This window comes from Carcharodon carcharias, chromosome 28 (genome assembly GCF_017639515.1).
Source record: "Carcharodon carcharias isolate sCarCar2 chromosome 28, sCarCar2.pri, whole genome shotgun sequence".
In the NCBI taxonomy this organism is placed as follows: Eukaryota; Metazoa; Chordata; class Chondrichthyes; order Lamniformes; family Lamnidae; genus Carcharodon; species Carcharodon carcharias.
This window is the reverse complement of record NC_054494.1, coordinates 18,636,164-18,647,589: the sequence shown is the minus strand read 5'-3', so window position 1 is coordinate 18,647,589 and position 11,426 is coordinate 18,636,164. Positions and strand designations below refer to the sequence as shown.

The 11,426-nt window shown below is 41.8% G+C and overlaps 1 protein-coding gene across 2 annotated transcripts in view; it reads left to right on the top strand.

The window, feature by feature from the left end:
- The first annotated feature begins 939 nt into the window (after positions 1-939).
- Positions 940-11,426, top strand: part of drgx (dorsal root ganglia homeobox) — a 10,897-nt gene continuing 410 nt past the window's right edge. The window contains exons 1-7 of one of the 2 annotated variants that reach the window (XM_041176630.1): positions 940-1,066; positions 1,253-1,354; positions 2,769-2,869; positions 3,325-3,426; positions 5,472-5,644; positions 5,771-5,883; positions 10,006-11,426. The exon at positions 10,006-11,426 is cut by the window's right edge and continues 410 nt beyond it. In XM_041176630.1, the coding sequence (XP_041032564.1) occupies positions 1,297-1,354; positions 2,769-2,869; positions 3,325-3,426; positions 5,472-5,644; positions 5,771-5,883; positions 10,006-10,268 (810 nt within the window). In that variant the 5' untranslated portion in view covers positions 940-1,066; positions 1,253-1,296 and the 3' untranslated portion in view covers positions 10,269-11,426. The remainder of the gene's footprint in view (positions 1,067-1,252; positions 1,355-2,768; positions 2,870-3,324; positions 3,427-5,471; positions 5,645-5,770; positions 5,884-10,005) is intronic. The other variant, XM_041176631.1, reaches the window with a different exon arrangement.

Below are 11,426 nucleotides of genomic sequence, written 5' to 3'. Positions count from 1 at the left end.
CATAAAGGTTTTACGCTAGGGAAACACTTAATAGTGCAGGGGGCCGTAACAGGCTATTATCTTTGTGTAATGCTATTACGGAGCCAATTATGCACCATTATACTTGGTTTTTTTTTGCAGTTTATGGGATTTAGCCCAATCCCGTGTCCTGACTTGAAAATTTCAGAGTACTTAAAGCGTAATCTGCAAAAAGCAGAAAACCGCGAGCTGTCGGCACTCGGTCTCTTGTGCGCTTTAGAATTTTTTTTAAACCATCCCCTTGCACATCATTTACGAAGGGGAAGCGGCATAAATCGATGTAACCCCCCCGCTCCCCTGCCGTGAGCGAAATCAAAATTTGGTGGCGAAGGTACGAGGATGAGCCGTGTGGACTCCCAGTAGCTTGTCGCCAGAGCTTAATATTGTGTAAATTATACATTGATTTTAAATATGTAACTAGCTCAGGACCAGGTGTAAAAGATGTGTTTGTACATACCTTCTGTTGAAAGACATTGCAAAGGGAGAGGAGAAGGAGGGAGGGAGAGGAGGGCGAGGGAGGGAGAGGGAGGCAGGGAGGGAGAGGGAGGGAGAGGAGGGAGAGGGGAGGGAGGGAGGGATGGAGAGTAGAGGGAGGGAAGGATGGAGAGGGGAGGGAGGGAGGGATGGAGAGGGGAGGGAGGGATGGAGAGTAGAGGGAGGGAAGGAGGGACGGAGGAGGAGAGGGGCTACACTCAAGTTCTTGATATATATAACTCGGAATGTTTTTATTTTGTGCATTTCAGACGAAATTTTTAAAAAGTCTGTCCTGTCTGCTCGAAAAAATGACGTTCCAGACCACGTGCGCATTTTGGCAGGACTCGAGGGACCTATCGAAGTTACCCACAGAAGACAACGCTGGAAATAATTAGATTAAGGCCAATTATGCGCGAGATTATAAAAGCAAGTTGCTGAGAGGCTGAGCATGTTACAGGCTGATAAAGACATCTGGTCAGTTACACGCCGAGGGCTGGGCGAACTCTGGAGCTGGAAACCTCCTGCAAAGCCGCATCCATCCACATTTGTTTGCTTAGCTTCAGTTTAGACACAGGTACGGAGCGCTTTAGCATTTTGTCTTTTCTCGATGGCAAAAGCAGCGTCTGCCAGATGTGAAACTGCGGTAGCGCGTCTTCCTCTCTCTCTGGCGAGGTAAACTTTAGCGGTGTATCGCGTGAAAAGCAGCTGAAGATATTCTTCTGTTTTCTCCCCCCCCCCCCCGCCCCCCCCGTTCTTTCAGGCACACAGCACATTTCCCAGCCTCCTGGCGTGGCGGATTCCACGATGTTCTATTTCCACTGTCCTCCGCAGTTAGATGGGGAGTGTTGTCGGACAAATTCGTGTAAGTACGTTTAGACATAAACCTACGATTTAAACCTCCACCTACACTCCAGCGTTATATACACATGGGATCGCTAATATATCGCACGCGTGTACACACGTGGATAAATACAAACACTAATGCACATCTTCATTAGATTTATAGAAATGAACGACGGCGATGAGTAACCTAGGCGACAAAAGACGTTCAAGTAAACATACTAAAAGCACCAGAGACTATAATCTGCCTACAGCCTATGTTTAATTTTCAAACATCCATTTAAACCAAAGTTAAGACAATTGAACTTTTCATATCTCCACATTTCTACACCGTTTTCTCCCGATCTGGAAGTTGCCCGTGTCCTCTGTAAACCAGGATTGTAACTGTGTGAACTGTGAAACTAGGAACAACTGCATTAGATCAGCAGATATATCCTTCATCTAAGCAAATGTTAAACTGGTGAACAATCGCCGGATGTTGCAGCTTTAAGAAAATATTGCAGTTTTTTTTAATACCGTGATCACTTCTCATCTCGGATTTGGTGTTTATGTATCTAAGTCGTCATCTTAAAAGCGTTTTCTTAAATCATGTATGTATTTTACAGAATTATTGACACACTCTGTAATGTAGTGACCAATATATGGGCCCACAGCCCATGTATTTTGGTACTAGCTCTAGTCTGTACAGGAGAGGGCTGGTCCCAGCAGCATTTTGCCACCTGCTTCCCTTCTCTGTGGATACAAAAAAAACCCTTCATTTTTGCCTGAGGGTTAAAGTAGGCTTTTACCATCGCAGATGTTTGGTGTCATGCTTCTAATCAACGCTTTAAAACGTGGTCACGCTCCTCCCTTCGCCAAAAGGTCTGCATGAATCTTTTATGCTGTTTTGCAAACAAATTATAAACACGGGGGAAGAGAGGGAGAGAAAAAAAATAGATCCACTGGAAATCATCAGCCTACAATGCATATGTCGACTCTGGCCTGCCAGACGGAGCTGGTAAAGGTGGCGAAGATTCAGCAGGAGGTGGGGGTTGGGAGGGGGGGTGGGGGGGGGGGCGGTGGTTAAATCAAAAAAAAGAGACTTTTCTGGGTTTGATTCGGAATAATGGGCGGTTTTTCTCCCCAGTTACAGGCTCCGGGATGATTTGAACAGGTTGCATTTTGGTGGAACTCTTCTCCGAAAACAAATAAATTAGGCTAAACAGTGAACTGACCCGGCTGCACATAGTCACTGACCTGGGCTGGCGACTTAACCCCATTTGTAATGTGCTTCCTGATAGATAAAACTCCAGCTACTTGGAATCTAACGGTTCTAACATCGGAATAAGGCCAACTTCTTTGAGAAATTACAAGCCTTTGATCTAACAATTCTTAGCCCCGCCACCCCCTGCCCCTATTTTCCAAGTCATTAAATATTTCTCTTTGCACCATCTCAGTGAATTCCGGCAGTTTCGGTGGGCACAGTACCAGCGATTTCGACGATGGTTTCCTCCGTAGAAAACAACGCCGGAACAGGACAACTTTCACCCTGCAGCAGGTTAGTCCTGCCCCTCCACCTCCCCCCACCCCCCGCTCCCCCTCCCCCCTCCTCGCGAACTACCTGTAAAAGTGACATTCAAACTCTGCAATAATTGTGAAGGGTTCCCGCCTCGGCTCTGGGAAGCTATGCTACACATTCAAACAAACCCACTTCTGCATTTAGTGAAGTGCTCATTAGCCAGTCGCGGTGTAGCAAGGCGAGCCTTTGATTTAGTCTCTTTGGACTAAAAGCAGTTTGCCTAGAATTAAATATAACTAGCACCAAAAAATCTGGCAATTTGCAAAGTGTGTGTGTGTGCGAGGGGATTTGAAGAGACATTGCAGGCTGCCTTCTGAATGCAGTAAACTGAAAATCACGATTGTTGATGATTTTAGTGATCATTCATTTTAGTTGATGATTCATTTTTTTTCTAAAATATCAAAAGAGATGCATTTTCTCACCCCTCCCTCTAGTTAGAAGCTCTAGAAGCCGTTTTTGCACAGACGCATTATCCAGACGTATTCACCAGGGAAGAACTCGCAATGAAGATCAATCTTACTGAAGCAAGAGTTCAGGTAAATCATGTTTTTAAAACAGAGCTCGGCGCTCAGACTTTGTGCTACTGCCAGTGCAAAGTGCATATTTGGCTGGAGATAAAACAAATGAAAGACTATCTGTCATTTATGTGATGCACTTTAATAACGTCAACATAATGTGGAATATTAGATTAGGTTGATTAATCGGTCATTCATAATTAACTAGTGATAATGTTCTACACTAATTTGTCCGTGTCTCTAAGGCACTAAATTACATCAATGCACATCCATTTCCTTGCCTTAGAAAAAGCTCCAAACCACCTCTTAAAATTTGAGCCCAAACTGATCTTCACGTTGAGTTGCATATGAGCAGGAAACTGCACCGTAAATCGAGTTACTAAGTCTCTGGCTGCATTCATTTTAACACAAAGGCCTGGCGTGTTGATATTTGTACAAAAGACCCAATGTTTAACAAGAACTTGCACACGCACACACGCATTTTATAAACCCTTTCAGATTTGCTCTTGGTGAGATCTATGAGCGAATATAATTGCAAGCATAATAATAGTTTGACTCCAGTCCCTCTGGGTCATAGTGCTATCGTTTAAAACCCAATAAATGTAGCGAGATAATGGAATTCATTGCTCTAAATTAGGGATTGTAAACATATTATTCTTCCTTAAACGGATTAAGGGTTGCTGCTTATTAAATCCGGACATGAAGCGGCGTTCACACGGAGACGTTATTATTTTCGAATGGAATCCTGTTTTAGATATAGTTTAAGTGCTCACTCAACGTCGCTTGCTCCCCTACTGCCGAAGAAGAGACTGCAAATTAAGATAAATGTAGCAATTAGGGAACATTCAGGGCGGGCAGATCACGACTTTGTGCTGGGAGGGTGCAAGGTTGAGATAGGAAATGGAGACAATTATCCTGCAAACACTTGCAGCATGATCTTTTAAATCGTTCATTTTATTTTATTTTTTTTTCAGACTGAAAGAAAGCCACCGAGAAACAAAAGCTAAGCAACACCTCCACCCCCCAACCACCACCACCACCACCATCCCCCCCCCCCCACCCCCCGCAAAAAAAATGCTGTGCGAAATTTGTAGGCCACTAAAATATGATTAATGCGTTCGAAAGCCTAGCCTTAATCGAAACTGATGTTGTCAAACAATCACTAAATAGGAAATAAACGACTTCATCATGCACGTTACTCAGTAGCAGACTAACTGTCAGTGAAAGTCATTAAAATATGATAATGAAAAATTGCTCAATTAAATGTTGTTATAGCCAACGACCTTCATTCAATTATGATGCAAGAAGTTGTCTGCATCTGGTCCACACTTAACTGACCCAAGTTTACATGATTATAAAGTCATTAATATCTTTGTGAAGGTAACTGCATTTTAAGTCGCGCACATGTATGATGAGGGTGGGGGAGGGATGGGGTGAGCTCTGCTCTTAGCCGCTCCCCACCTCCCCCGTGGGATCTGGGCAAATTTGTGGAAAACCGATCAAATTCATGCTTATAAATTTGATATGGATTGATTGCTTTTTTGATAGAAGGTGGCTATTTTAACAGGACGATGTCGGCCTTCTAAACCGCGCTCTTATAAGTTTTTTTTTTAAACCCACCATTTCCAAAGCGGGAAACAGTCAGGGAGGAGGGGTGGACTGAGTCCAGAAGTGTGTATCAGGGGATGGAAAACGGACCAGCAGCCAAGTGGCTGCAGATATCCAAAGGGATGAATGGGAATGTCAGTAAGGATGCAGAGAGCAGTGCATTTTACACACAATCTATCCAACCTGTCATATTAAGAAAATACGCGAAACAATCTGACCAACAGTGTGGGAGGACATGACGCCGCTTGTGCAATTATATTTAAGATAATTTCAAAGACAGGGCGTTGAATCACCGATAGTATCCGCCACTAGAAAAGGCATTTGTTTCAGAATCAAGCCTTAAGGTGATAACCGGGGAGCGCCAGATTTTGAACTGAAACACACACACACATAAATCCAAGAATCCGGTGCGTGAATAGCAGAGGTTTTGAGTTTGATGTTTAACATTGACTTGGCAGGTTTGGTTCCAAAACCGAAGGGCGAAATGGAGGAAAACAGAAAGGGGGAATTCGGATCAGGAAGCGGGAAAGGACAGTGCCGCCGATGGATCGCCGCCCATGAGGAACCTAAACTCCCCTTCTCAAATGGAGCCCAGCAGAAACAAAAAAGATTCGTTGGAAATGCAACAGAAGTAAGGGGGAAGGAATCGGAAGTGATCAGAAATGGGATGTGTATGAGTTTGTGTGTGTGTGTGTGTGTGTGTGTGTGCACCTCGAGGTAAGTGTTTATTTTAACATCACTCCTGTTTGTCTTTCAGCCTCAGCCGGACAGTGGGTCCCACCGCTCCCTTCTTCCCTTCTTGCTTGCCCACTACTCTTCTCAACACTGCTACTTATGCACAAGCTCTTACCCAAGTTGCAACGCTGAAAGGTGGGTTCTGCTTTTCTGTCATCTTTTTTCCTGCGGTCGATTGCCAGGTAGAAATTGACATATGCCCCGTTTGGAAAACGAGGGGTGATGTTACATTACAATCGAACGAAACAAACTTTGGGAAACTCTCGAAATTTGAACAAACTCCTTGTTTTCCCTGTTTTTTTTTAATGTGTGTGATTGAGTCCTGCCTCCAGGTCCAATATCGTCCAACTGCCCCACCCCCCCCCCCCCCCCCCCCCCCCCGCTTAACCAAATCCCCAGTGAACAGTGATGATAGTCAGCAGCATCCTGTAGTGTGAAAGATGCCCTATTCTTTTCTCACGCAAGTTTGACCCGCCCGCACTTCGTCCTTGATCTACCAACCTGCCCGAGCAACACATCTTGTCTGAAAGACAAGCGTTTGAAATAAACACTAAGTTATGTCGAGTTGTCTTGTCGGTTAAGTCTGTCAGCCATCATGGGGAGATTTGATATTAACTTTATGACATTAAGTATTTATACACCGGGCCCTGATCTTGTGATATAATGCGATGTGGTTCGCATTTCCCACTTCCTCAGCAGGACATTAATTGCATCCTCAAAACTGGAATGGAATCTCTTCCGACGCTGTTTTAAGGGAAATTTGTGAAAGAGCGCAGGACCAGCATCCAAGGATATCATTAGCTGGGAAAACAGGCAGTGGACCAGCCGGCAGGTTGAGGGAAGAATTGGTTAGGCTAACCAATTGAAACAGAAAAGCTTCATAATTCTGAGGGTTTCTTCCCTCTTCCCCACCCACCACATCTGTTATTTTCCCCATCGGAGCCCTGAAATTGTCATCCTCTGAGAGTTTTTTTTAAAAAATCTGTGATCCAATCGTTACTGTTGTGAGAAAACACAATCTGTTCACGGTTACCTCGAAAACAAGCCTGGAACGCGACACTCGGACGCAGTGTCATTTTACAGAGATTACTCATGCCGCACCGACTATCTGTGATCCCACATTGTCGTTTTGAACATAAAGTGCTTGTAGGGTTAACATATTAAACCAACCCTGAGGGACCCTGACTCATTAAAACAACGTTTGGAGAAGTGATGGTAATACACTGTTGGATACACTGTCCCATGGAAAATGCACCTGGTTGTATTCTAGTTTCATAATAGATCAACAACGTAAGGTTAGTGATAACTAGTATGATTGGGGACAGCACACAAACGATAACATTTGTGAATGTACATTAGGTTTGTCTCTTAACGGTCGCGTCTCCTAATTAACCATGGACCTTGATAATAAAATAGAATACTTTATGTAAGGTTTAATTTTACTTTCATCATTTAGACATTGAAATATAGGTTTTAAGATCTATTAGAAGAGAAGGGTGATCCAAAATGCCAAATCAAAATGATTGATCGTTGCTGAATCAGAATGTTTATAAAGAAACAATAGCACAAGTAGGAATAGATAAGTTTGTTAATTTTGCTGTCTTGTCATTCATCACCAATTAGCTGCTGCAATGTGAATTAAACCACAATATATATTTCTCTTGGAATAAGTTTGATGTTGGCTTCACATTAACTGCAAGTGACGTGTTTACTGTGTGGAGATACACTGCAGACTCTGAATCCCAAACTACACTAAAGTACTAACAGATCTATAATCAGTCACAGATGCAGCCACTGGAGAAGAGATATACACATAACATGTGTTTCTCATAACAATGTCATTGTTCTCTCCAGCTTCCCATAGTAGCTAAGGAACAACTTTGTTGCAGTTACATGGTGCTCAAATGTGTGAAGAAGTGATCTGTCTTTGGTGCGCAGACTTTAACAAGGAGAAGTGGGAGTGGGCAGAATGCAACTGTTTGCTACTTCTATCTGGACCATCTTGATAGTGATTGAGTCTTCAGAAGTTTTAAGTGAGCCAAACATAGCAAGGTCCTGATGTCCAGAGCCAAATAATGAGTTGACAAAATGGGCAAGATGCCCCAAAAAAGTTACGTGCATCAAAATAATTATTGGCATTTAAGGTTGAAAGCTGGGTTTTGTACCCAGAAGTGTGACCTGACAAACCACATGGTTAATTTACACGTCAATAAAATATAAATGAAGGCCGTTTTAGGGAGGTTGACCTTTGTGACCAAATAGTGATATTCTACTCCAACACCTGATAATTAGAGCACCCCACTTACTCAAAACAGATGCTGCTTGTGGTGCCACATCAGTGCCCAAAAGGCCCAAATCTGTCCTTTCAATCTGCAAGGAGTGAACATTCAGTTAACACCGAAAAACCCAAGCAAAGGAGCAAGTTCCCTTGTGCACGAGGAGTGAAAGGAGGAGAAAACAGGGTCATAAAATAATGATGTAGGTGACACCAAATGTTTAGTGCCAATGCTGAATTATCTGTCAAAAATAAGGCTGAACATTTAATTTAAAATAATCCCTGTTCATAACAACCCTATTACTCCCAGATTATATATTTCGACTTTGGAAGCTTTTTTTCCACTGGAGTCTCTAATCATTTGCACTCTGTTTATCATGGATTTTATAATGGAGAGTTGAACATGGTTTTGGATCAAGATTCTAGGGTTCTTTCAAACCTGACCACATGTAACAGTTTAGCATCTTTCCCCCAAGGATTTTGAGCTTCAGCCTTAAATGGCCAACTAGGGCAAAACTAGTGAGTTGAAGCCCTTCCTTCTTTATGGGGTAAAGTTTTTTGAGATTAGCTGTACATTACCCACACATGCTCCTCAGGTGGGAAAGAATTCAATTGCAAGAAGTCAATACTAATCCTCCATAATTCTCAAATATCCTATTAACTAAGACTATTTGGGAATACATACTTTAACTTGCATATGATTGTGACTCTCATTCTGATTGGTGACACCATTACCACTCTCCCTTGTATCCTTGCCAATCAGCATTATCTAAGTGTAACATGAAACCCAATGATCCAGAGGGAGGACACAAATTAATTGGAGAACAAACATGTTTACTTTGGAATGAATCATATAATGATTCCTGGTTAAATATACTGATAAAAGATGTCCTATGAACACAGGAGTGTTGGCTTCCTCTTTGATTGCAATGTTTTTCAGCATCTCTATTTCAATTCAAAGTTCATTGGTTCATGCTGAATCATGCATCTGAGTTTGAGTATGTTTCCTGGTAATTACTGTGCATGGTTGTTTACACTGAGTATGGCTGGAGTGTCCAAACTGTGACCTATGGATCACATACCCCCTTGATGCCCAGGCAATCCATTTCGATTAGTGTTTATAGTTGGCACTTGCTGATTTGTTCTGTTTTAATTTCATGGTTTGGAAAGGGCTATTTTTAGATTGCATCTACCAATGAGGTAACATCAGAACACCACAGTGTGGGATCAATGGAAGTTTAATGGGAGTATTGGTTTAAACTTTATATGTGGCTGTCAACCTTCCATGGTATGTACCCAAGTGGCCCACAGTCACAGGGGCTGAGATACTACCATTCAAAATACATACAGTGATTAAAACTCTGCATATTGGAGAAAAAATATCACTACTACACACTTGATAGTGATACCTGAAATAATTTTACTGTTATTCAATATTTCCCTTCATTGTATTAGAAAGAATGATCCTATTCTTTATAATACAGCATTACAATGCAAGTTGAAGTGAAGAAAAAATGTTTGCATTGGTTTGCGATCGTAGGCTTTTTCTAAATGTATCAGCATCTTGACCCAATCTAGAAGCTCAGAATTGGGAAACCATTTTCAATCAGGTAGCAAGTTAAAAATCTTCCTCAACATACCCCAAAATGCGATGTCAAAGAGTCACATTTTTTTTGGAATGAGTGCTGGTGTGCAGGTTATCCCTGTTCCCAAAATTATCATTGTAAAACCTTGGCTTGTTCTGATGTTGTCTTGGGTTGACTAACTTGCATAGAAACAGTGGGATATGGCATGGCCAAGGCTGTTGCCCCATATCACAGCTGTTTGCAAATTGATTTAATCTGATGGAGAACACATTCAAAGTTATGCAAAACACATTTTCTTCAAGTAGGTCACGTTTTTGTTCAAGTGTTTAAATTTTGTAGAGCTCAACATTCCCCTGTCTAAACAAGTGTAATTAAGATGCCTGTGTTTTTTCTTAGGAAATTCCCTATGTTCCTGCTGTGTGCCAGACCCAATGGGTCTCTCCTTTTTGCCACCATATGGCTGCCAGAGCAATCGAACGGCGAGTGTGGCAGCACTGCGCATGAAAGCACGTGAACACTCTGAGGCAGTCCTCCAATCGGCCAACCTGCTTTCTACTGCCAACAGCAGCCCAGCTGTTGGACCAAAACCCTCCTTGGACAGCGACCAGGAGAAGGCCAACCATCCCAAAGAAAAGATTGAAACTGAACGGAACGTATGAGGAGAAGAAGAGAGAACCGTAACTGTAGAGACAACGCTTAAGCTCACTTTAAGACATCATTGTGAATGTTCTCACAGCTCTAAAGATGTTGGATCAACCATATGATCAAGACATGACTCTATCTGTACAAAAACTAAGATATTCTTACCTGAGTCAAAGCCAAAAAGATGTATATAGATGAATTCTGGATTTTGCAATGCAACAGTTACCTTCCTTTTTTTAAAACCATGTTTATTCCAATCTTGGCTGCATGGGAAGATAGTCACTTGCTAGAATTGTCTTGCACTAGATTTGGTGCAGCAGGTAATTTAAAAAGGGAATACATAAGGCCAACAAATCACTTCCTTGGACCACACGCAATTTTAACTATTGCCTGTTTATAGTGCAAGGGGGAGATTATAATCTCATGCAGGTGAGTGAGCATAGACCAAGCGTGAACAATAACAAACAGCAGCTGCAGATTTCCACTAAAGTTGCAGATACAAATGGTTGTTCTGGAAGAGGTGACCTTCTGTGTGCAATAAAGCTGTAAGCTTCTAGGTCATTATGATACAGTAGATTTCTATTAAGTGGATAAACTGTTAACAGGAATTCATTTGAAATATTAATAGCACAATCTCTGGTATACTTTCCACTGCAACAAAAGGATTTATGAATTTAATTTTATGCTGTTAATTTTAACTTGACATTCTGATGAAATATGAAAATACTGTAACAGTTACAAGCAGTGAGACACAACAGTACTGTACTTATTGCAGGCTGTAAATACCATTAAAACATGCAATTTTGGGGAGAGCAAGTATTGTATTCATTTAAGGAGACATTAATAGTGAAGGGGCAAGAATGGATTGGTCCTAAAACTGAACAGTATCTTCCATCGTTGCTGTTCTATTTTAACAGATATATTCACTAATCAGATATTTTACTCAGAGGTTCAGTGAGCACATTACAGGTCATTTCTGCAATATCTGACATTATTTCAGTGTTATTCCTTTAAACAACTCCTGTTTTAGATGACTGGCCATATTGTAGGACAATCCTTGCATCCCAATCTGTAATTATTGGGATATTACCTTATTTTTCTCTAAAACATGATTTACTGGCATAAAATTGAACTTTACATGATCTCTGCTCTCATAGCCTAACTTTCAAGTTTAA